General features: G+C 43.0%; 1 protein-coding gene and 1 long non-coding RNA gene across 5 annotated transcripts in view; one reads left to right on the top strand and one right to left on the bottom strand.

Moving 5' to 3' along the window:
• LOC135183333 (uncharacterized) overlaps positions 1 to 6,243 on the top strand; it is a 541,852-nt gene extending 535,609 nt beyond the window's left edge. For both annotated transcript variants that reach the window (XR_010305518.1, XR_010305519.1), the window contains exon 3: positions 5,941 to 6,243. This is a non-coding gene — a long non-coding RNA (uncharacterized LOC135183333). The remainder of the gene's footprint in view (positions 1 to 5,940) is intronic.
• The window catches only part of PDE10A (phosphodiesterase 10A), a 410,304-nt gene that overhangs the window by 12,921 nt on the left and 370,750 nt on the right, over positions 1 to 26,633 (bottom strand). For all 3 annotated transcript variants that reach the window (XM_064158232.1, XM_064158231.1, XM_064158233.1), the window contains exons 15-20: positions 25,917 to 26,000; positions 22,242 to 22,392; positions 17,526 to 17,681; positions 5,864 to 6,036; positions 4,226 to 4,337; positions 732 to 812 (exon numbers count right to left, since the gene is read on the bottom strand). In XM_064158232.1, the coding sequence (XP_064014302.1) occupies positions 732 to 812; positions 4,226 to 4,337; positions 5,864 to 6,036; positions 17,526 to 17,681; positions 22,242 to 22,392; positions 25,917 to 26,000 (757 nt within the window). The remainder of the gene's footprint in view (positions 1 to 731; positions 813 to 4,225; positions 4,338 to 5,863; positions 6,037 to 17,525; positions 17,682 to 22,241; positions 22,393 to 25,916; positions 26,001 to 26,633) is intronic.

Here is a 26,633-nt window from a genome sequence, read left to right as displayed (position 1 = left end):
TACAAAAATATCCATTTTCCGTAAGTGAAAGCACATGCACACAAAGAGCAGCCACTTCTGCACAGCTGGGCGAAGGAAAACCCGTAGCAGAGCCTGAAAATCAGACAGTTGAGGCACCTAGAAACACAGCCTTATTCATTTCTGCTCATCCCCAATACATTCTTCAGGTTGTTATTTTTATGAAATGAAGAAGTGTGGGTCAAAAATCACAAATATTTTGAAATTTGTACCTGCATATTTTAACCAGCAGCAGGTGATGAAGTTCATATTGCATTAAGGATAAAAGAGAGAAATCTTTTAGCTAAGGGCTAAAAAGGTCCTATTGAGATGACACTTCTCAAAATCGCAGGCCGCTGCATGTAGAAAGAAAGGAACAGGTGACAACAGCAAAGAGCACATTGTCATTTAAGTAAACATCTGAAAACAAGTTTTTACTGCAACTTGAAAAAGATAAATCCTTTTTTGCACGCAGAACATAGAATTCAGCAGCCACATACCCCATGGACAAATGTAACACTCCCTGGGGGTGTTTAAGGCCAGGCTGGATGAGGCTGTGTGCAGCCTGCTCTAGGGTAGGGTGTCCCTGCCCATGGCAGGGGGGTTGCAACTAGATGATCCTTGTGGTCCCTTCCAACCCTGACTGATTCTACGATTAATATTTAAAATGTTTTTTGCCATCCATGCTACAGTAATGCCAGAAACATGGATCATTTCACTGAGAGAGTTCATACCTGACCCTGAGGGACTTCATCTTTCTTATCTCTGTCCATCATAGGAATCGGTTGAATACCCGTTTTCTTCATTTCATCACCCTGGGGAAGAGCATAGACAGAGGTTAGGAAAACAAAAAATAATCTTCTCTTTCATATCAATCTAAAAATCCAGAATTTAAAATAGCATGTGTTACCAGCATAAAGTGATCTCAGAAAACTGCCCAAGGAGGAGCCCGTTTTATAGCTGGGGAGGGGCCTGGAACACAAGCTCTATAAGGAGAGGCTGAGGGAGCTGGGGGTGTGCAGCCTGCAGCAGAGGAGGCTCAGGGCAGACCTCATTGCTGTCTACAACTACCTAAAGGGAGGCTGTAGCCAGGTGGGGGTCAGTCTCTTCTGCCAGGCAACCAGCAACAGAACAAGGGGACACAGTCTCAAGCTGTGTTGGGGGAGGTCTAGGCTGGACCTAGACCTAGATGGATCTGTTAATAAACTAAACTAATGTTGTATATAGTTTGGGGATGAGGTTACAGGGAAATAAAATAATTCTATTTTGTATAATTCCTGCCTCAGGCACGTTTATTCCCTGCCTCCACAACAGTCAGCCATTCTGACTGGATCACAATGTACCCAACTTCTGCCATGTATCAGTTAACCTGTTCTTAAAGAGGATTAAGTAAAACACCAATTAGGAATTCAGTTTCTATCAAAACCTTCTGATTTATATTTGCTTCACAAAGTAACAAGATCCACCTTTATGAACTCATCCTTGGATTACAAACCAGGTTAAATTCTGGACAGACTCAATTATCATACGAGGAAAAAATAACAGAATGGTAGGAGTTGGAAGGGACCTCTGGAGATCATGGAGTCCAGCTCCCCTGCCAAAGCATGATCACCTAGGGCCAACCACACAGGAACGCATCCAGGCAGAAGGGGAGTCTCCAAAAAAGTAGACTCCACAACCTTTCTGGGCAGCCTGTTCCAGGTCTCTTTCTCTCTCACAGTAAAAATGTTTCTCCTTCTGCTCCGGTTTATGTGTGTTGCACCTTGCCCTACCATAGGACACCACTGAAAAGAGACTGGCCCCTTCTTCTGGGCACCTACCCTTCAGATACTTGTAAACATAAATAAGATCCCCTCTCAGCCTCCTCTTCTCCAGACCACAGAGCCCCAGGTCTCTCAGCCTTTCCTCATAAGAAAGAGGTTCCAGTCCCTTAATCATCCTTTCCAGCCATGTCCCAAATTCCATCTTTATTATTTTTGAGTAGGAAAAAGCAGTTTGATCCTTCTTTCTCCACTGAATTCACTAGACTTGCATTAAAATATCCTTTTACTTGTAAACAAAAAAAGTTAAGTATGTAATCAGTGAGGTACATCAAGATTATACATCTATTACATCACTCATAGGAACACTTACTTTCCAGTGCTGACGTTTTAGAAAGCATAGAATTGTAAAATCATAGAATCAACTAGATTGGAAGAGACCTCCAAGATCATCAAGCCTGTACCTCCCCTGGCACAACCTGAGACTGTGTCCCCCCTTGTTCTGTTGCTGATTGCCATCATTCTGTGTGGACTCACTTGAACAGAGAATCATAGAATCAACGAGGTTGGAAGAGAACTCCAAGATCATTCAGTTCAACCTATCCACCCAGTCCAACCTATCCAATCAACCAGACCATGGCACTAAGTGCCTCAGCCAGGCTTTCCTTCAACACCTCCAGGGATGGTGACTTCACCACCTCCCTGGGCAGCCCATTCCAATGCCAATCACTCTCTCTGCCAACAACTTCCTCCTAATATCAAGCCCATAACTCCCCTGGCACAACTTGAGACTGCATCCCCTCACTCTGTTGTTGAACTAGACTTCTGAGCCTCTACAGTCTTTATTGCAGTCTGAACTGTTCATAACTAAGAGAAGGAGAACATGTGAAAACAAAAAACACCCACAAGCATATCTTTCATTTCATAATGAACATGCAACGGGCAGAAGAACAATCTCCACACTATATGCATGCTACATGAACTCTGTGGGCCTGATTTCCATTTTACACCTGTGTAAAGCAGAAATAAGCCCACTGAACACTGCAGACTTCCACAGGGCACAGAACAGAAACGAACATTTTATAATACACACGTGCAATAGCAGCTCTGAAAACACAGTGTTGAAAATACACTTCAGCTGCATATATCAACTCTATGTAACATCCTCAGAATTTACTCTTTATCCTTAGTCACTTCCATTTTAAACTCTTAGGCCATTTACTTCTCAGTGTAAGACATGTAAAAGACTGCATGTTTGTTTATTAATATGACTACATTAGCATAGCTCAATGCCTTGTTTCGGTTCTCAGTACACTTTATCTATGGAGTAACTCCCAATATATTGAAAAAACATCTATCTGAGACCCAGTGGTTGAGCTGGCTCAGAATGAAAATTAAAATGGTCAGATCACAACAATTTTAAGCTTTGTTATATTTACTTTAGTATTTCTTGGCCTCATACTACATCTCTAGAACTGTGTTTCAAGACAGCTTATGTAGAGGCTGGTTTTATATTTTGGATTTCTAGAACATAAATAGATCACAGGCTCACAGGATGTCAGGAGTTGCAAGGGACACAAGGAGATCATCAAGTCCAACCCCCCTGCCAGAGCAGGACAACACCATCTAACACAGATCACAGAGGAACACATCCAGACAGTCCCTGAAAGTCTCCAGAGAAGGAGACTCCACAACCTCTCTGGGGAGCCTGTGCCAGTGCTCTGGGACCCTTACAGTAAAGAAGTTCCCTCTTGTGTTGAGGTGGAACCTCCTGTGCTGCAACTTACACCCATTGCTCCTTGTCCTATCACAGGGAGCAGTGAGTAGAGCCTGTCCCCCCACTCCTGGCAGCCCTCAGATACTTAGAAACATTTATCAAATCCCCTCTCAGTCTTCTTTCCAGACTAAAAAGCCCCAGGTCCCTCAGCCTCTCCTCATCAGCCATGCCCTCCAGTCCCCTAAGCATCCTCGTAGCCCTCTGCTGGACTCTCTTCAGCAGATCTCTGTCCCTCTTCAATTGGGGAGCCCAAAACTGAACACAGTATTGAAGATGGGGTCTCACTAGGGCAGAGTAGAGTAGGAGAACCTCCCTTGATCTGCTGGATGCACTCTTTCTAATACACCCCAGGATCCCATTGGCCTTCTTGGCCACAAGGGCACAGATCCTTCACAAGACTACAATTAAGAGACTCAAAAAATTTTACAGATTTTGTTGCTTGGTCATTTTATGCTCTGATGTACTTTATAAATTAATCTTTAACAGAGGAAAAAAAACCACTGCCTGAAAGTCAGGAAGCTAACTCCAATGCTTACATAGCTTCAGAGTAAACAACAAAACACACGCATGCACCAATGAACACTCTTCACAACACACACATTAAAGTAGTAATTGAAAAATACTTGCAGCTGGTTTCTTCTTCCTGGGTGCTTCCATGTGGAAAGACAATAAATAAATGAAACACACATACCTCAGCCCAGAACTCCGCATATATATCATTGGCTGTCAGCCTGGTAACTGGCCACAACTTCGTTACAGAACACAAATCACAAGCCGTCATCATCAGACCAATCACTCTGTCTCTAAACAAAATAGCATTACATTGTAAGTTTGGCAAAGAATTAATCACCACACAGCAAAGCTTTTATTTGCATTTTTCACTTCAGCTGGCAGTAATATATATATACACCACAAAATTCCTTCCTCGCTTGTTTATGATTCATTGCTCAGGCATTGCACAAATTGTATAATATATTCCCTGCCTTAAACACCTCAGGCATGGGGGCTCAACCACCTCCTGGGCAACCCACTCCAGCCTCTCACCACTCTGATGCTCAGCAACTTCTCCTCACCTCCAGTCTGAACCTACCCATCTCCAGCTTTGCTCCATTCCCCTAGTCCTGTCACTCCCTGAGAGCCTTCTTCTCTTCCAAGTGACTTAGATGCCCTCCAGACACTTGGATATGATTCAGTTTCATACTTGGAAAATATGCTTTTAAAAACTGCACTTCTTACAGTGTTGTAATAATTTATTCCAAAACTTTGTCCTTGAAATCAGAGTCATGATTTGGTAATTTTCCCGTTCTATACCTCCATATTTCCCTGTGCAAATTACTGACAGGATCCACCTGCCCAATAAGAAGCTCTGAAGCCTGTTATGAGACACATCTCTCATCCAGAGTGCATTATGTTTTGCTTACGTGGATAAAGAGAATAATGCATTTATCAATACAAGAATACATAGACATCCATTTTTTAAGCTTAGAACTATCTTAGTTCACCATAAAAATATTGTAATGAAAATAATCTGTACTCTTGTAATGAAATATATTAACAAATGTTGTAATGAAAGTAATAATTATTGTGCTGCATCTTTCTCCTCACCACCTAACGCCTTTGTGCTAACTTTCCTCTGCAGATGATCTGTCACTGAGCTGTGTAGATGTGCTAGTATGAGCCTAGCTGGATACTTTAGTGAGAGGAATCAGATTATAGCCTGTGAAAGGAAACAATGGTGATGTCCTGCTGCACTCATAGGCTTGCTGAAATGTATAAGAACAAGAACACAAACACAGGTAACAGAGTTGCTCCTGGCTTTAGGCTACTTCCCTTCTCTCTCTAACCTGCTGTCTGTGTAACAAGTCCTTCTGCTTCCTAATCCCCCTGGCCGATCCTCCAAATTCACCTTGAACGTAAGGTAAGGAGGTGGAAGGGTGGCTGGGAGCCTCTCCTGGGGATTTCTGGGAGGGCTGCTGTGTTTCTGTATTTCCTTTTTCACCTTGTCTAGTTCTGTCTTAGCTGTAGATATTCTAAATACCTGTATTGTGCTAAGCTGTAAATATAAAGCTTCTTTGCTTAATTTCCAGCTCAGCTGAGTCTAGTCTGGGTGAGGAGGGGGCAGGTAACACTCAAAACATCAGAGCAGATGATATCCAAAGGCAGTGACATGCAAAGATAAACCACTGGAAATTACTGTCGCATATTTGGAATTTTACACACAGATGATGTTAGAAATCTCGCATGTAAGAAAATCACCGTGTGCCCACAAATATGGTTTTCCTTCCTAGGACTAATGCCATTTTGAACTTCTACCAGTTGGCTGCTTTACCTGTGTGCTTGGTTCTTAAGGTTTAATGCTCCTGTCTGATGAAGCTCTTCAAGTTGTTTTCTATTTCCAAAATACAGGGCCAGGTCTGTAGCGATGATGGCTTTCCGGATGATCTCAAGTACTTGCTCATATTCGCTGGAGCTCAGATTGGAGAAGACATTGTGCCCTTCCAGCTATGAAAAAGTAAAAAACCAATAAAAAGCACAAGCTCTAATTCTGAGATGATTTCAGTCTTTACTTCACCAGACAGGTTACAACAGTTGAACAGCGCAAAGACAAATCTTTACTGCAAGTTCAAATGCTGAGAGGCCTGAAATTCCCATTTTTATCACTCCATTCAAAATGACATCCTGCGACTAAGCCACTGATTTGGTTTTGGGACTGCTCCTTCTGAAGATATTAATACTAAAAAATGACACTATTTTTCTCTCTGACTTAAAAACTACAGGACGCAGCACTTTCAGACAGTACTAGCTTGGAAGCTTGCAATACAGTCCTGATCCAGAGTACTGCTTGCCAGACTGGGAAGCTGAGCATTTGCTTCACTCTTAAGCACAATTTCAATTACTCTGCAACACAGAATATGAACAAGAAATTATCCACACGAAAGTACTAAAATAATTTTGTTTTCATAGTGTTCCAAATGAAACATGCCTCAAATTGCTGCATCTACTGACACAATTTTCTCTATAGAAATAAGTTAATTGCAGTATTGTAATGTATGCCAAAATCTAGGGGAATGTGCTGGTTTGAAGCTAGCTAGAATGTTTTGGTGAGAAGGACTAGATCATAGGCTGTGCAATCACAACAAGGGTGATGTCTACTTCACTCACAGCCTTGCTGAGAACTATGGGAACAAGAAACAAAAACATTTGATAATACACACTCGGCACCATTTTCACTCTCACTGGGGTGCTGGCTGAGCTGCATCTCTCTAACACACTCTCCATTTTGGGCTACCCACTTGCTTCTTAACCTCTTGTCCGAACCTCCATTCTTCCTTGGGACTGGAGTAAGGTTGAGAGGGGTAGGGGGAAGGTGCAGGGGTGGCTGAGAGCCCCTCCTGGGGACTCAGGTTTCTGGGAGGGGAGTTGTGTTTCTGTATTACCTTTTACCTTGTCTATTTCTGTCTATAACTGTATGTACTGTAACTATCTGCTTGTATATTGTGCTGCTGTAAATATAAGCTTCATTCATGTTTCTAGAGCCGGCTGAGTCTAGTCTGGGTGATTGCTAAAGTGTGGGGGGGACGAGGAACACCCAAACCATCACATCTTTTTATTTGGCACTCCAACGAGGGGCAAATTCATTTTGAGTGATTGTTAATTCCTCTGGGAATCAGAATGAAGCTAATGAAGCAGCTATTTTACTTAGTGGGGCTATGGTGTGGCCTATTTTCTTGTTTCTTGTGTATAATTGAATCAAAGCCCAAATTGGTTATTTCTTGTTTAATGTAATTTTTAAGAAGGTCAAAGCTAATCAATTTTTGAGTTGGGGGGATTTCATCCTTGGGTATGCTGGATTCAACATCACTGAAACTTTTACCAGTAACATTACGGGGTATTTACCAATAACATTACAGGCAAAGTAGTACTTTTAGTGCTTCGTCTACAGCCCTCTTGAGAGTTTTTTTTACCTAAAAGGTCAGGCAGATCCTTCTTCAGAATTTTATTCACGTCAGACTGTGGTATTCTGTCGGGTATGAATCTATGTCTTGTAATATTGATTTTCATATTAATTTTGGCATTATGTAGGAAAAATTTGAGTGTGATTGCCTGTAAGAACTAGGAAAGCTTCTGTGGCACACATGAAAGATACACAATCCAGTGATCCAAACCAAAACAAAGATAACTTGGGGGCACAGCAAGGGACAGCCACTACACCCTCCTTCCCAAGACTCTGGGAAAGCTACCAATGTTCCTATTGGGAATAACAACACAGCAGGATTGGCAGGATTCCCAGGAGTACAGGGAAATAATCAAAGTCAAGATGTTCCCTTAACTAATAACATTAAATCAGCCAGTTCAAATCCCCAGGCAGCAGACAAAAAAAGACTCTACCTCTAAGGCAGATCTGAACTCACAGGCCACAGGACAGACACCCAATAATTCAAACCTGCCAGTAAACTTGTCAAAGTCTGTTGCAGTTCAGGTCATTTTGGCGCCTGCCAAGGTGAAACCAAAGACACCACATTTGACAAAGTGTGATTCAAAAGAGGATGCAAGAGAGGGGACCTCTGGTGAGCAAGAGAAAGAGGAGACATACAGTCCTTTGGGACCTGGCAAACATGCTCAGATCCCAGTACTCTGATGAGAAGAGTGCTGTGAGGTTGGCTGCCAAGAAAAGAGGATGGCTCCGATGAGTTTAAGAGTGCTATGAGGAAGGTTCTGTTTCTAGGCCAGGGACAACCAGACCAACAGGAGGAAAAGGAGGAGGATGACGTCCAGGAATCCCATAATCCCCTCACAGAGGTCAGGGAAGTTAGAAAGGAATACTCAGGTGAGCCAATACTAAGCTGGCTAGTGAGATGCTGTAGCATTGGTGCCAATGCCCTGCAGGTAGGAGACAAGTCTGCCAAGCAGCTAGGACCACTGACTAAGGAGAGTGGAGTGGACAAATACCTGGCAAGTCCTCTTGGTAGGGTTAGCTTGTGGACACGCCTTTTGTTGGCTGTGGCTATGAGATATCCTTCCCGAGATGATTTGCCATGGGCTGCCAAGAAGTGGAACACCATTGAGCAGGGAATTAAGCTTCTGAAGGAGTTTGCTGTGAAGGAAGTGCTTTATGGAGATCATGGCACTCATGAGCCTGATGACATTCCTCTTGGAACAGGTCTCATGAAGAAGCTTATTAAGCTTGCTCCTTCATCCTATGCTAACATCTTGGCCAGCAAGTTTCTATGAAGGAGTGATAATGGAAGGTCTTTCACTGTTGGAGAGTTCACTGATCAGCTCAGGCAGATAGAGGGCAGCTTGGCACATTCTGCCCTAGTCTCTGCCATAAAAACTATGATAACAGAGATTAAAGATACCATGAGAGAACTGAAGGAGGATCTTAAAACATCCGTTTCCAATCTGGTAAGGGATACCGTCCCTGCATCATCTGAATGGGTGAATGTTTCTGCAGTCAGGAACAGATGCCCACCTCCTGCAAGGCAATTCCAGCCCAGGAGGAGACAAATTCCACCCAGACATCAGCAATCACGTGCGTCACTGTGGATAATTCTGCGTGACACATACGGTGAGAACATGAACAAGTGGGATGGTCAACCTACTTCAGCTCTTTCAAAGAGAGTCAGGGAACTGCAGAGTGGCAGAAACAGAGGCAGCAATGCCAGAAAAGTAGCTGTCACTTCTTCTGCTCTTGAGAGCAACTGCAATGATTCCAACAATTGCAGTTTCTCTCACAACACCACCAATCACTGTGCATACCCTACATGCCATGTTCAGCATTAGGGGTGCCCTGCCTCCAGCCAGGAGGAGGAAAGGGATAGTGGAGAGAACCAAATCTATTGGAATGTATTCATTAGGTGGCCTGGCAGTTCAAGAGTTCGGAAATACAGGGCTTTAGTTGACACAGGTGCTCAGTGTACTTTGTTGCCATCTAATTGCAAAGGGACAGAGTCCATATCTATTTTTGGAATCACTGGATGATCTCAAGAGTTAACTAAAATACAGGCTGAAATTAGTTTAACTGGTAAAGAGTGGAAGAAACATACTATTGTAACTGGTCCTGATGCACCTTGCATTCTGGGAATTGACTTTTTGAAACAAGGTTGTTTCAAAGATCCTAAGGGTCACAAATGGGCTTTTGGAATAGCATCTGTAGAGACTGAGGATGGTAAACTGAAATTGTCCATTAGACCTGAACTTTCTGATGAATCTGCTGTTGTGGGACATCATGACATAGAGGACCTGGAAGTGCCAATTGCAACTCAAACTGTGCACCACAGGCAGTACAGAACTAACCATGACTCATTGTTGCACACTCATCTGCTGATTCATCAACTGGAGAGTCAGGCTGTCATCAAGAAAGCTCATTCACCTTTCAACAGTCCCATCTGGCCTGTGCGCAAAGCTTAATGGAGACTGGAGACTGACAGTTGATTTTTGTGCCCTCAATGAGGTGACTCCACCCATGAGTGCAGCTGTGCCGGACATGCTGGAACGCCAGTACGAGCTGGAATCGAAGGAGGCTAAATGGTATGCAACCATAGACATTGCTAATGCTTTCTTCTCTATTCCCATAGCAAAGGAGTGCAGGCCTCAGTTTGCATCACCTGGAGAGGAATCCAGTACCAGTTCAGTCGTTTGCCTCAGGGGTGGAAACACAGCTCAACCATCTGTCACTCAGTCATCCACAATGCACTGGAGAAAGGTAAAGCTCCAGAGCACATCCAGTACATCAATGACATCATTGTGTGGGGCCAAACTGCTGAGGAAGTCTTCGAGAAAGGTAACAAAATCATTGACATTCTGCTGCAAGCAGGTTTTGCCATTAAGAGAGACAAGGTCAAAGGACCTGCCAGAAAAATTCAATTTCTGGGAGTGCGGTGGCAGGATGGTCGCCGTTACAGTCCTCAGGATGTGATAAACAAAGTCTCTACCATGGCAGTTCCCACCAATAAGAAGGACACACTTTCTTTTCTTGGTGTGGTGGGATTTTGGAGACTACACATTCCTGGTTTCAGTCAAATTGTCAAACCTCTGCAGGATGTGACTCGTAAGAGAAACAATTTCAAGTGGGGACCTGAGCACCAAGCAGCCTTTGATCAAATCAAACGAGAAGTAGTCCATGCAGTGGGCTTGGGACCTGTGAGATCTGGTCCGGACATTAAGAACATTCTGTACACAGCTGCCAGTGACAATGTCCAACTTGGAGTCTTTGGCAGAGAGCTCCAAATGAGACACGTGGTTGTCCACTTGGTTTCCGGGGACGTTGCTACAGAGGTTCGGAGACAAACTACACTCCAACCGAGAAAGAGATACTAGCAGCCTATGAAGGAGTGAAAGCAGCTTCTGAAGTGCTGAACTGAGTCACAATTGCTTTTAGCTCCTAGACAGCCAGTTCTGAACTGGATGTTCAAAGGCAAAGGTTCATCACCACATCATGCCACAGATGCAACCTGGTCTAAATGGATGGCTTTGATAACCCAACGAGCACGAATGGGTAATCTTGATCGACCTGGTCTGGTGGAGGTGATCACCAACTGGCCGGAAGGCACAGACTGTTCCAAACCTCCAGAGGAGAAAATAACTCGTGCTGAGGAAGCTCCTCCTATGGTGATCTCTCTGATTAGGAAAAGAACTATGCTTTGTTCACAGATGGTTCCTGTCGTCTTGTTGGGAACAAGCGAAGATGGAAGTCAGCAGTCTGGAGTCCTACCAGGAGAGTTACCGAAGCGAGAGATGGAGAAGGAGAATCCAGTCAGTTTGCTGAGGTAAAAGCTGTCCCACTTGCTCTTGATGTGGCTGAACGTGAGAATTGGCCTATCCTTTACCTCTACACCGACTCATGGATGGTAGCCAATGCTCTATGGGGTAGGCTAAAGGACTGGAAGAAGAATGGTTGGCAGAGGAAAGGAAAGCCTATTTGGTGTGCTGATCTATGGCAGGACATTGATGCACGACTGGAGAGAACTCCAGTGAAGGTGCGGCACGTAGATGCACACATGCCTAAGAGCAGAGCCACTGAGGAACATCAACACAACCAGAAGGCAGACCAAGCTGCTAAGATTGCTCAAGTTGATACCAACTCTGACCTTGACATTGACCTTGACTGGAAACACCGAGGTGAGCTGTTCTTAGTTCAGTGGGCCCATGACTCATCTGGACATCAAGGCAGAGATGGAACATACCGATGGGCTCGTGATAGGTCAATTGACTTGTCCATGGACGCTATCACCCAAGTCATCCATGACTGTGACATTTGTGCTGCTATTAAGCAGGCTAAGTGAATCAAGCCCTCATGGTATAGTGAGAGATGGTCAAAGTACAAGTATGGTGAAGCCTGGCAGACTGACTACATCACTTTACCTTGATCTCGTTCTGGCAAGCAGTATGTGCTAACAAGGGTAGAGGCCAGCACCGGATGGCTGGAAACCTATCCAGTTCCACATGCTACTGCATGTAACTCCATTCTTGGCTTGGAGACACAGATCATGTGGAGACATGGAACTCCAGAGAGAATCGAGTCAGACAATGGCACTCATTTCAAGAACAATCTTGTGAAAAACTGGGCCAAAGAGCATGGTATTGAATGGATCTATCACATACCCTACTATGCACCAGCTTCAGGGAAGATTGAGCGCTACAATGGTTTGCTGAAAACCACCCTAAAAGCCATGGGGCGTGGAATTATGAAAAACTGGGACAAACATTTATCACGAGCTACCTGGTTGGTAAATAGTAGGGGTTCAGTAAATAGAGCAGGACCTGCACAATCAGATTTGGTACAAACAGTAGATGGTGATAAAGTTCCTGTTGTGCATGAAAATAATCTGTTAGGGAAAACTGTTTGGGTATTTTCTCCTTTGGGCGAAGGGAAACCTGTCCGAGGGGTGGTGTCTCCAGAAGGTCCTGGTCACACCTACTGGGCAATGCAGGAGAATGGTGAAATCCAGTGTGTGCCACAGAGAAACCTAACCTTATCTGAGAGAGTCTAAATTCAGAGTGTATAATACAAGCTGTTAGGAGTTTTCTGTTCTAAGTACCATCGGTGTCCAACACTGAAAGAATCTACGAGACAATCTACAGTACATGAGCACAAATCCAACATCACCTGGGAGTCCCTGTTCTGGTCTCATCTGTGAGGAGACAAACTGTTCTGAGCTTTTGAATCACCTACATCTGAGATAGCTGGAATGAAGTGTGAACTGAACATGTAAAATTCATTAGTGTAAATACAGTTTTAGATTAGATCAGTTCTCAGCAATACTCTGAGTGAAGCAGACAGGGGTGGATTGTGCTAGTTTGAAGCTAGCTAGAATGTTTTGGTGAGAAGGACTAGATCATAGGCTGTGCAATCACAACAAGGGTGATGTCTACTTCACTCACAGCCTTGCTGAGAACTATGGAAACAAGTATTTGATAATACACACTCGGCACCATTTTCACTCTCACTGGGGTGCTGGCTGAGCTGCATCTCTCTAATACACTCTCCATTTTGGGCTAACCCACTTTGCTGCTTAACCTCTTGTCTGAACCTCCATTCTTCCTTGGGACTGGAGTAAGGTTGAGAGGGGCAGGGTGAAGGTGCAGGGGTGGTTGAGAGCCCCTCCTGGGGACTCAGGTTTCTGGGAGGGGAGTTGTGTTTCTGTATTACCTTTTACCTTGTCTATTTCTGTCTATAACTGTATGTACTGTAAATATCTGCTTGTAGATATTTACAGCTGTAAATATCAGCTGTGGCTGTATATTTTGACAGCTGCAAATATAAGCTTCATTCATATTTCCAGAGCTGGCTGAATCTAGTCTGGCTGATTTCTAAAGTGGGGGGGGCAGGGAACACCCAAACCATCACAGGGAAAAAGGCTGCTTTGTTCAGCCTTGAGTTCACAGAATCATAGAATCAACCAGGTTGGAAGAGACCTCCAAGAACATCCAGGCCAACCTAGCACCCAGCCCTAAACAATCAACTAGACCATGGCACTAAGTGCCTCAGCCAGGCTTTCCTTCAACACCTCCGGGGACAGTGACTCCACCACCTCCCTGGGCAGCCCATTCCAATGCCAATCACTCTCTCTGCCAACAACTTCCTCCTAACATCCAGCCTAGACCTCCCCCACCACAACTTGAGACTGTGTCCTCTTGTTCTGTTGCTGCTTGCCTGGCAGAAGAGACCAACCCCCATCTGGCTACAGCCTCCCTTCAGGTAGTTGTAGACAGCAATGAGATCACCCCTGAGCCTCCTCTTTTCCAGGCTAAACACCCCCAATTCCCTCAGCCTCTCCTCATAGGGCTGTGTTCCATCTCTCATGAGTTAACTGACTTGTGAACTAAAGGTAATGGCTTCTATTACGGCAACATACCGCTGTTACCCCTTTTCCACATGTGTTACGCATTACTGAGCATTTAATTGACAATACCCATGGACTGTGATCGCTGTTATCAAATGTATTGTGAGGCAGTATCACACTGAAAAGTCCATGCTATTTGCTGTCTCTAAGACTTGGAAAACAACTTGTCAAAAGTCTACCTCCTGTTGAAAGGAAACAGAAAAATAAGAACAAGCCAGCCATGTCATGGACTCCACATCCAAAAATAGAAGATATTATTAAAACATATCAAATACAGATGTCTTGACATTTAATTGGCAGTTAGGAAGAAGCTCATAAAAAGTTTCCCTGACTTTTGCCATTTATTTACATAATTTGTCCAAAATAAATCTTCTGTGATATAAACAGGCTTGGTTAGCTGTACCATCCATAACGTAGAATCATAGAATCAGTCAGGGTTGGAAGGGTCCACAAGGCTCAGCCAGTTGCAACCCCTCTGCCATAAACAGAGACACCCTACCCTAGAGCAGGCTGCCCACAGCCTCAGCCAGCCTGGCCTTAAACACCTCCAGCCATGGGGCCTCAACCACCTCCCTGGGCAACCCCTGCCAGGCTCTCACCACTCTCATGCTCAACAACTTCCTCCTCACCTCCAGTCTGAATTTCCCTACCCCCAGCTTTGCTCCATTCCCCCCAGTCCTGTCACTCCCTGGCAGCCTAAAAAGTCCCTCCCCAGCTTTTTAGTAGGCCCCCTTCAGATCCTGGAAGGCCACAGTAAGGTGACCTGGGAGCCTCCTCTTCTCTAGAATGAACAGCCCCAACTCTTTCAGTCTTTCCTCATAAGAGAGCTCCTCCAGCAATCTAAGCATCCTCATGGTCCTTCTCTGGACACACTCCAGCATCTCCACATGCTTCTTGTAATAGAGGCTCCAGTGCTGGATGCAGTACTCCAGGTGGGGTCTCACCAGAACAGAATAGAGGAGGAGAATCACCTCCCTCCACCTGCTGGCCACACTTCTGATGCAGTCCAGGATCTGGTTGGCCCTCTGGACTGGAAGTGCACACTGCTGCCTCATCTTGAGCTTCTTGTCCACCAGCATCCCCAAGTCCCTCTCCTCAGGGCTGCTCTCCAGCCAGTCACTGCCAAATCCACCTTGGATTTGTGCTTGGCATTGCCTCGACCCAGATGCAGGACCTTGAACTCTGTCTCGTTGAACCTCATGAAGTTGGCTTGTGCCCACCTCTCCAGCCTGTCCAGGTCCCTCTGGATGGCATCCCTGGCCATCTCTGGATGCCATCTCTGGATGGCAACATAAACATTATTTTCCAACATTTTTACTTGGACAAATAGATGTATTTTTTTGATTCCATGAATATGATCAATAGAAAATACAACCTGTCTATGCTTCAGTGCTCTTTTGATAGGTTCTCTAGTCATAGAATGTAATGCTTTAAAAAATCATTCATAATATTTTAGGCCACAATCACCACTTTGGGAGCAGGACATGACTACTCTCAATTTCTTGTGATTTATGGTTTTGGGAACACTTTCCCTTTCAACCTGACTGTCTCATCCAGGAGAATGGGCTTTCAGTCCTTATTTGAATTATTTCAGATTCTGTCCTGCAGGCTTTAGAAGTTGTCCTGACAGACAGACCACTGTGACAGCTTCAGTTCATACTACTAGAAAAGAACTGATTCTTTTAAGTACTGACAGAAGCTGCCATTTCAGAGTATGTCACTTAGGCTTTTGAATAATATGTACAGAACACAGCTCCCAAGATTTTTACTCTTTCCTGGCTGAGCTAAAGCTAATGAATGCAATCCTCTGTATTCTTAGAATCACAGAATCAAGCAGGTTGGAAGAGACCTCCAAGCTCATCCAGTCCAACCTAGCACCCAGCCCTAAACAATCAACCACATCGTGGCACTTAGTGCCTCAGCCAGGCTTTTCTTTAACACCTCCAGGGACGGTGCCTCCACCACCTCCCTGGGCAGCCCATTCCAATGCCAATCACTCTCTCTGGCAACAACTTCCTCCTAACATCCAGCCTAGACCTCCCCTGCCACAACTTGAGACTGTGTCCCTTTGTTCTGTTGCTGCTTGCCTGGCAGAAGAGACCAACCCCCACCTGGCTACAGCCTCCCTTCAAGTAGTTGTAGACAGCAATGAGGTCACCCCTGAGCCTCCTCTTCTCCAGGCTGCACACCCCCAGTTCCCTCAGCCTCTCCTCACAGGGCTGTGTTCCAGGCCTTTCACCAGCTTTGTCACCCTTCTCTGGACATATTCCAGTATCTCAACATGCATACTGGAACTGCAGGTGGATGAGCAAAGCAGCTATAAAGTTTCAGACCGTGAAAGGTACTGCAGGTTTCTAACACTCAAAAAAGCTAGGAGCTAGCAGGGAACAAAAAGAGTTCTCTGCCTTCATGGCAAATGGGTCTTTGTAACAGATTGCAATGTTTCTGCAGGAAAAATGCAAAATGTTTTTTGAAGAATGCCTGAAATCTGTTTCACATAACCATAGTGGGGACAGAGAAACGTTCACGAACAAGGGACTTGCTCACCGTGCACAAACTCACATGAAGAATGAACACTAAAAGTCTAATGCCATAGCACCACTGAAGGACTCAATTACAGCCTCCTACATGGAGGGGCATTCAGAGATAAAGCTTCCATTCTCTGATGAAATGTATATGATATCTAAAACCATAATCACAAGATGTGCTTCTGAATACAATACAGAATATGCATTTTTCCTAAAAGATGGTTAGGTATTTAAAAAAATAAATATCTTCCCCCTGAAAGACCAGAAAGAAAGAAAAGTTAACAATGAATTAGTGGCACAGTAGCATGGCAAGGCTGTGCACTGAGCGTGGGCATTGTAAACTGAAACCAGTGAGCATGAGTACGTTATGGACTGACAGTGATTTCACAGGTAAGAGTATGAAAAAGACTTTCACTGAAGAGAAAATATCTGTGTGTCAGTAGCATACCTGCAGTTCCCAACACATGTCTGCATGCTTTCTGGTAGTTCTGTATTCACTAAACATACAGACACCTCACCCTTTTGATTCTTCTGATTTCAGATTGAGTAACACAAAAGCACACAGTAACATAATGGAACAACCTTAAGCACTTCATGCATCCACAATTAACATTTCCTCCTTCATGCCACACATTTATTGTTCATGGAATTTATTACAGCAGGTTTTCAAGCTTCTCATGCAAACTTCTACCAGTAGTTGAGTTTTTATTAAGTATTTTAGGATGGTTGAAGACTTTGCTGAAGCACATTCTGGAAATACTAGAGTGGGAAAATGAATTCTCATTTTCAACATTCCTATCTCACATAGCCAAAGAAAGAACATTTACTGATGCAGAAGCTAAAAGCTCAAATGGGAGGCCATAAGCAAAGACCTTCAGACACAATACACTTTAATAATACTGAGATTTTCAAGAGCTGTGTTTTGCACTATGACCGAATGTTTGGGTTGCTAATTGTGGAACGCATCTTGCTGTAATAAATCGCCTGCACTTCTACATGAACACTACTACCCAGAAATTAATTAGGCATGCTTCAGAAAATCTACTGGGTAAAGATGTGACTCCTATTTCCACCACTGGACTCTACTGTGCAGAAGACACAATTTCAATAATCCTACCTGCAGGATGGACACAGTCTGTGAGAAGTGGTGCTGCTCCATCGTTGATGTGGAATAGAGAGCAGCTAGTGGGTGATCAAATTTCTGAAGATAGCTGTTGCTGTAACCTCTGTGATCCAGGTCATGGCACAGGCATGCAACCAGAAGACCTTTTCGCTACAAAAAAAAAGCCAATTGAAGATAAACGTGAAAAGCAAGATTGATTTCCTGCCTCTAGATGTCACTCTCTTCCCAAAATACCATTAAAGCTGAGCCAGCGCTCATATCGTCTGGTAAAACTACATGGAGAAATATCCTTAAAGCTGCCTGAGACTGCATAGTGAAGCCATACTGAATCATAATTCTTGCCCATACTGTAATTCAAATCTTTTCTCTATTACAAATGTAAAACACATGATAGTTTACTTTAGAAAGAAATAAACATATATTATATACATTATATATATTATATATTAATTACCCATTATATATAATTATAAATCAATATTATATTTCATTTTATAAAACACTATATAACTTATCACATTATTAGAGGAGGAAATCAGTTTCAGGAAGAAATCTGAATTTTACACAGCTACTTTGGTCATCCACTGAATCCCTGCCATGTTTATATGTTTAATAATTTTTATATATATATATTTAAATGCAGTAATTGAAGGAGAGAAAATATATAAGATGCTTTATTTCCTGGTGAATGCAGTTGTACTAAAGTCTGATGCTAGACTTGCCTCAGCAACACTACTCAAATATGCTGACCATGTGTTCTGGGTGAGACTTTTCCTAGGAAGTCACTGATGTGAGCCACAGAAACAATGGATAAAGTCAACTATCATGTGAGGGATGTGGAGATGCTGGAGTGTGTCCAGAGAAAGGCCACGAGGATGCTCAGAGGGCTGCAGCACCTCTGCCATGAGGACAGACTGAAAGAGTTGGGGCTGTGTAGTCTGCAGAAGAGGAGGCTCCCAGGTGACCTTCTTGTGGCCTTCCAAGATCTGAAGGATGCTACAAAAAAGTTGGGGAGGGACTTTTTAGGCTATCAGGGAGTGACAGGAATGGGGGCAATGGAGCAAAGCTGGAGGTGGGGAGACTGAGATTGGCCATGAGGAGGAAGTTGTTCAGCATGAGAGTGGTGAGAGTCTGGACTGAGTTGCCCAGGGAGGTGGTTGAGGCCCCACGGCTGGAGGTGTTTAAGGCCAGGCTGGCTGAGGCTGTGTGCAGCCTGCTCTAGGGTAGGGTGTCCCTGCCTGTGGCAGAGGGATTGGAACTACGTGATTCTTGTAGTCCCTCCCAACCCTGACTGATTCTGCGATTCTGTGAACTGCAAACAAACTAATACAATAACTGATTTTTAATTTAATGAAGTCTTAATATCTTGAAGAAGTGGAAATCTCTCTTTCAACACACAAAATACATAAACAATTGCAAAAGAGTTTTTTTCACATAGCAGGTGCATTTTGAAAACACATACACTGATGTTTGTGAAAAGGTCACTGCCCACACAGAGCACCACAAAAATGTCTCTATAGACTCAACAGCTGTCTTAACAGTTGGTTCTGCTGGAGCGTTCATTAAACAAGACTACACATTTAAGCAGACAAATAATACTGATTAACCACGTATTAAGTGAGGAACATTCAACCTGTATAGTGCACTGAGAGGCGCATGATCCTTTGGAAAAGTAGCAAGTGATGCAACTGAAGATTTTATCACAAATACATGATGTGCAGAACTAATTACTTCTGATTTTGAGGCTTAAGTCTACTAAGTTTCATGTCAACATCCAAACCCTGAGACCAGCTCATCCTTGTTGCCCAAACTTTCCTTCACGCATCTTCCTGTATTCTCATGGATATTATTTTAGTATCAGGAAAGGAGTCTACTAGAACAGATCTGGAATATAGAGGTGGGTAGGTTCAGACTGGAGGTGAGGAGGAAGTTGTTGAGCATGAGAGTGGTGAGGCCTGGCAGGGGTTGCCCAGGGAGGTGGTTGAGGCCCCATGGCTGGAGGTGTTATAAGGCCAGGCTGGCTGAGGCTGTGTGCAGCCTGCTCTAGGGTACAGTGTCCCTGCTTATGCAGGGGGTTGGAACTAGGTGATGCTTGTGGGTCCCTCCAACTCTGACTGATTCTATGACTCGACACTCAAAAGGTGAAAGCTCACTGGAAATTGGAAGGGGAAAAATGACTGCTTCCATTTATCTTAACTGCCAACTCTTTTGGCGCTCCCCGTCTTTTCCTCTAGAGACTCCAAAAAGACAGGGCTTCATATTCAGGCAGTAAGAAAAGTTAGCAGAGCTTTAATTATTCTCTGAGGATGCAGTCCACAGATTTTTGCTGTTAAAGTAGCGTTGGTGTTTTCAAACTTGTACTAGCTTTGCCAACTTTGAGCACACACCTGGCAAATGCCACTTTCCTATTCCAGTGTCGATTTTCAAGTCCCTGCTTTACATCAGAATAAATCTTTCAAAGAAAGATTGCTTAAGATTTATTTTACTCTCACAAACTGAATAAAAACTTGATTTGTCTTAGCACATTTCTTTAAAAGAGACTAACGATTTTTGGCTGAGATTTCCCTGAATGAATCAGCTTGAGGAAGTCACAGACCTTGGCAAAATTACAGCCCAAATGGCTAGCATTTGGCAGTTATACACAACTGAAAACAGGTTCTAGCAATCAGAAGCTAGTCAGGTAGTGCTAACAAGAGACAGCAATCTCAGATGCACATACCACAATTGAGGAAAAAATAAACAAAGAGAAAAAAGAAGACAAGGGACAGTTTCTTCGTAATGTACATCAACATTTAAATGTGCAGAGCTTTCCATTTTATTATTATAACCTTTCTAGTTAGTGACCTACTCCAAGTGGTTTGTCAATTTTCAACAATACTATGGATTTATTTGTAAAATATATACACACACACACTAAGGAAAAATTTGTATAATAAAGTTCATCAGTGAATTAGAACATTTAGACAAACTGTTTTCCTTCCATCCTTTATACTCTCTCCTTTATTCACATGTCAACCATCTCTGCAACACCAAGCCCTCCTATTCAGGATCTCTTTGACCTCTCAGGGGTCAAGATCCAGGGCATTATCCTCCTCTGCCTTCAGTACAGATCTGACAGCTAAATAATTAAAGAAAGACTGTAAGTGAGAGAACCTCAAAATGTGGGCAAGGACTCAAGAGTAAATCTGCTACTGCTTCTTTAGGGGGGCAGACCTGAAAAGTGTAAAGAACACCAGGATTAGGAATCTGAATAATCCTACTTCCTTATGATTTCCACACGCATCTGTGCCTCCCGAGGGGCTTTTTGTCCTGGTAAGGCACAAATCCTACCAGACCGCTTTAGCCCTTTGCTCTCCTCCTGTTGTGTGTCCAAGAAGTTGAGTCAGATGAGCAAAGCCCCGAGGGCCAGGGGGCTTAGCATAACTTGCCAGGTGTCTTGTGCTGCCCTTCAACATGCCTGTGTGGTCAAAGGAGGCAGGAAGCTTTGAATTCATTGGCCAGAACAATGGTGCTACTGCCTATTGGCCAGCTTGATTTTCAAACTGAAGTATTTAAAGGGGGGCGACTTAGAAACTGTCTTTCTGAATTCAGCCTCTCTACACTGAGCCACTGTGGCCTTTCTGCCATTCTACATTGTGGCCTTTCTACACTGGCCTTTCTGCCATTTGAGGCTCGTTAACTGGGAGTCAAGGCAGCCACGTGTATGCAGATCACACCTGCCAGCTTAGCAGCAAACTCAGTTCTTCTTCCTCTGCCTGGAATAGTTTGTATTTACCCTGGGGATCTTATTGAGTGTGCTAGTTTGAAGCAAGCTGGAATGTTTTGGTAAAAGAACTAGATAACAGGCAGTGAAATGAAAACAATTGTGTCTCTTCGCTCACAGTCATGCTGAGAACTCTGGGAAGAAGAAGTAAAACATTCTCCATTTTGTCCTTTCATTCTGCCTTTGCCTTCAGACCTGGTCACATCTCATTAACCTTGCTCCCACTAACCTTGCTCCCTAACCTCTTGGCTGCACCTCTCTTCTTCCTGAGAACTGGGGTAAGGTTGAGAGGGCAAGGGGAGGTGTTGGGGTGGTTTGAGAGCCCCTCCTGGGGACTCAGGTTTCTGGGAGGGGAGTTGTGCTTCTGTATTGTTTATCCTTTGTATATTTCTGTATATAACTGTATATATTGTAAATAGCTGCTTGTATATTTGCTGCTGTAAAATAAATAGCTTCATTTATATTCCCAGAGGCCCTCTGAGTTAGCTGGGGCAATTCCAAAAGTGTGGGGGAGTGGGTTAATGCCCAAACCATCACATAGTGAATTTGAAAGCATCTTTGGTACAGGAGACTTACTCGGGGACCAAAAGCTTTGTGAGTACATCTGCTGGAGTGAACGCCAAGACTCCATAAGCACAGTCAGAATTTTTTCCTGTTTTCACATTACTATTTTCCAAGTTCTGATTGTTTAAACTGTTTAATTCTGTGCAAGTACTTCCTGTCAACTAAAAATGACAATAATTTCAGGGAATTTTCCTGAACTTTGAATATTAATAATAAAATTAATATTTGTACAGAAATCAATATTCGTATTATATAATAATTTATTTCCAATACACCTTTGTATATACCCTGCCCAAACTGACAGCAGAACTCTAAAAAATGTAATTCTGTGATGGCTGCTACCTCTGACGGAGTATGGTAACTGACAGAATCATCTCACCTACCTCTAGATCAGTGAAAAGTCCCTGGTTGTTCTGGAGTATGGCATACATGCAGTGTGCAACAGTAACTGCATGCTTCCAGTTGTGGTAGGGCACACGGCGATAATTCTTCTTTACAGACATAGTAAATCGGCACAGCTTTTCAAGTTCAAAGCTAGGAAGAGACCAATTTCACCAGAGACAAAAAGCACAAGTTAAAATAATCACCAGAGAAGAAAACTATGCTCTTTGATTTACTCTTCTTGCTAGGGATTGACTCACATTGCATGTGACTCACTGATTACAAGGGCCATTAAAGTTTGGGCAAGAGCAGAGAGCGTGGATACCTGACAATGCTCTTAGTTTAATCTGTACAGTTCTGAAACTTAAGTCAAGCTACCCAGCACAGGCAACACAATTGCATAACCTTCACTGATTTCAGAAACTGAAGTGCAGCTTCTTTGAAACATTATCTATTCAGTCTGAAAAACAGTGAAACTCTGCATCTAATGGGTAATTTGGAAACATTATTTGAGGCCAGAACATAAAATCAGGGCATGTGAAGCAAATGAGACACAAGAAATAATAAAAAGATTTCACCTTTTCCCAAGACATTGAGAATTTTTTTCTTGTTTCCCCCAAATGATCAGAAATTACATTTCAGCATTTTGTCAGTTGTCACCAAATTATCTCTACTATATTAATTACATTATATACAAGAATTATAATATATAATATATAACACATTATATATTACTTATGGCACTATAGTTATTATATTCTATATTATTTATAATAATTGAAACATTTCACATATTGTATTACATTATATATTATTTATTATATTATAGAATCATATGACCCAGGTGAAAGACCTTACACTTGGTCTTGTTAAAGTCATGAGGTTGCCTGGCCCACCTCTCCAGCCTGTCCAGCCTCCCTGCCCTCCAGCAAGCTGACTGTGCCACACGACTTGGTGTCATCTGCAAACTTGCAGAGTCCACGCGATTCCTCTGTCCATGTCGCTGACAAAGATGTTAAGCAGCACAGATACCAGCACTGACCCCTGAGGGACACCACTTGTCACTGGTCTCCAGGAGGACATTGTGCCATTGATCACCTCTCTGCATGCCACCATCCAGCCAATTCTTTATCCAGTGAGTGCTCCACCCATCAATAACTTATGTTATTAAGTAATTGCTGGTGAGCTGTAAAAATGCCTCAGATCTGCAGTACCTATAGAATTATTTCTTCAACAATTTTCTTTTAAACATTTTGGGTATTGACAAGGGTATTTTCACACAGGCAACAACAAAAAAGCAGTAATAAAGTAATTGCTATGTGTGGCTTAAGTGCTCATCAAAAATATCTCTTAAAAAGAGTTTATATGCTGTAGTAGCAGAGCTCTGAAAAAAACAATCTTGTATAGATTTTATCTAGTGATGTGCTGTGCTAGTTTCAGCCTAGCTGGGATATTTTAGTGAGAGAATTAGATTCTAGCTGTGAAAAGGAAACAGTGGTGATGTCCTGCTGCACTCATAGGCTTGCTGAGATGGATAAAAAGCAAGAACACATAGATAACAGAGTTGCTCTCTGGCTCTGGCTACCTCCCTTCTCTCTCTAACCTGCTGCCTGTGTAACTAGTCTTCTGCTTGCTAACCCCCCTGGCCGACTCTCACCCAAACTCACCTTGAACATAAGGCAAATCTGGGATAAGGTAGAGGGGGTGGAAAGGAGGTGGAAGGGTGGTTGGGAGCCCCTCCTGGGGACTCTGGTGTCTGGGAAGGCTTCTGTGTTTTCTGTATTGCCTTTCTAACTTGTAATATTTCTGTCTATAGCTCTATATATTGTCAATTCCTGCTTGTATATTGTGCTAAGCTGTAAATAGAAAGCTTCATTCCTTAATTTCCATCTTGGCTGAGTCTAGTCTGGGTGATTTTTCACAAGCGATGGGGGTGAGGGTAACATCCAAACCATCACATGTGCCTTCAGAAAGAAAGCTGAATACTTTTTGTTTACAGATGGGAAACGCAGGCCCAGATTAAATACCAGGTAAAATTTATTCTAAAGTAGCTAATAGAAATTGCCCAGGCTAAGAATGGAATATTACACTTAAGCCCAAAACTTAACTGAAGGACACAGAGTTCCAAGTTGCTTTTTCCCCACATAAACAGATTAATTTTCCTCTATTCTCCTTTTTCATGTTACTGTGATTCTGTATTTTTTAGGTTTCATGTTTTGTTAACTACTTGAGAATGTCAGCCAAGTGGCATTGTTGTTATACTTTTGCAGCACGTGTGAGTTGAGAAAACAAGGTTGAATGTGTCTAGCCTATATGCAAAAAGGTAAATGCATCTGCTATATGGCACCAGTTAGAAAAACAGCTAGTGAGTGGTCTGGAGAACATGTCATGGAATCAGCCAGGTTGGAAGAGACCTCCAAGATCATCTAGGTCAACCTAGCACCTAGCCCCATCCAATCAACTAGACCATGGCACTAAGTGCCTGACCTAGTCTTATGAAAAAAGGCTGAGGGAAGTGGAGTTGTTTAGTCTGGAGAAAAGGAATATGAGGTTGAAACCATACCTCTTTCTACAGCTACCTGAAAGGACATTGTGGGGAGGTAAGTGTTGGTCTCTTTTCCTTAGTAACAAGAGATAGGATCAGAGGAAATGGCCTCAAGTTGCACAAGGGGAGGTTTAGATTGGATATTAGAAGAAACTTATTTTCTGAAAGGGTTATCAAACATGGGAATAGGCTCCCCAGGGAGGTGGTTGAATTCCCATCCCAGGAGGTTTTAAACACACACAGATGTGTGCTAAGAGACATGCTTTATCACCAGACTCATCAGAGTGAGATAATAGTTGTACTCTATGATCTTAGAGGTCTTTTCCAACCAAATGATTCTGTAGTTCTATGATTCAGTTAGGAACAGAAATAAGCTAACTATACTGAGATGTACAGAAACTGTATTTAGAACAGATGCCCACTTTGCAGTATTGAAGATGGCATCAGAAAGACCCAGGGGTTTGACTGCATGCTTTGAGGGCCATGGAGATTAATCCTGTTAACCTAAGACAAAACAGTCACCAGCAGTATTTCCCAAAGGTTGCTCCTTTTTACAAGGGGATACTTCCCCCATTCAACTGCCCATCTATAGATTTTTTCCATAATTCAGAGCAGCTCCTTTCTTCAGCAAAGGACTACTGATCTTTTGCAACAACAGTACACACCAAAAGGACAATGAACAAAACCCTTCATCTGAAAATCAACCACTTCCATAATAATGCACAATGATGCCAATAACTGATGTATTTAACAAGGAAAGATCTAACCTTGGATTATTTTAACCATTTATTTCCATAACTATATACTTGAAAAATCATCACTCATGGACCTTCTCTGCTTTATGGAACTACTTCCTGGTGGAAAAGTAATCTCATCTCAGAAACAGACAATAGCCCTAGATACGGGAACGACAATAATTTGGATGATATCATGAGTTCTACCTGGCTATTCTGAAATTTTATTAACTGAGGACCGAGAAGCTGGGACAAGAAATCCAGCCTGTGTATTACAGCCCTGTGCAGAACGGACACAGTAAATAATCTCTAAAGAAAATAAAACCTTGAATTAGACATTTCCTAATGAATAAGCACATAAATAACATGATTAAAGCAATAAATCATGAAATTCATACCAGGCTGTCCCACAGGACTGGTGAACCATGTAGACAAAAATGGCAGGCCAGACATCCTCATATGGACTGATGTCAAAGTGGTATCTAAGAAGAAAGTTTCAGCAAATCATTTTTGGTGAGGAGGTGGATTGTATAATATAGAATCAACCAGGTTGGAAGAGATCTCCAAGATCATCCAGTCCAACCTATCACTCAGTCCTACCCAATTAACTTAGACCATGGCACTAAGTGCCTTATCCAGTCAAAGCACGAGAAATTGTATTGCAAACAACAAGCTTCTGTCAGGGTGGAACTGTGCAAACTTCTGGCTTTCAACTGAGTTACTACAAGATGTATTGAACTTCAACAGTAAGCAGCCTCTGTTAAGCATACACTTGCATGCTTTGTTTGCTCACAGCTACAATGCTCTGTGCCTGACAGGAGCAAGCAAGCTCTAGAGATTACAGATTTACAAAGACAATTTCACTTAGGCACCTGGTGACTACAGTAAAATTTACTGTCCTGGGCAAGAAAGAGTGACTAAAAAATAAAGTGACTTATTAGCTTTGAACAGATACTGATAGATAAAATACTGTTAGAGCTACATCTCTATTAGTGATCTGGGACTGTCAGAAAAAAGCTCATCTCTACAATCCTTAGATACAAACTAACACTTAAGGCAGCTATCGTGGCTACCAATGCCTCAGGAAAACGCTAAGATTCTGAGTAGCTATTTGA

Source organism: Pogoniulus pusillus, chromosome 18, assembly GCF_015220805.1.
Source record: "Pogoniulus pusillus isolate bPogPus1 chromosome 18, bPogPus1.pri, whole genome shotgun sequence".
Classification (NCBI taxonomy): Eukaryota; Metazoa; Chordata; class Aves; order Piciformes; family Lybiidae; genus Pogoniulus; species Pogoniulus pusillus.
This window is presented reverse-complemented; position numbering and strand designations above follow the sequence as displayed.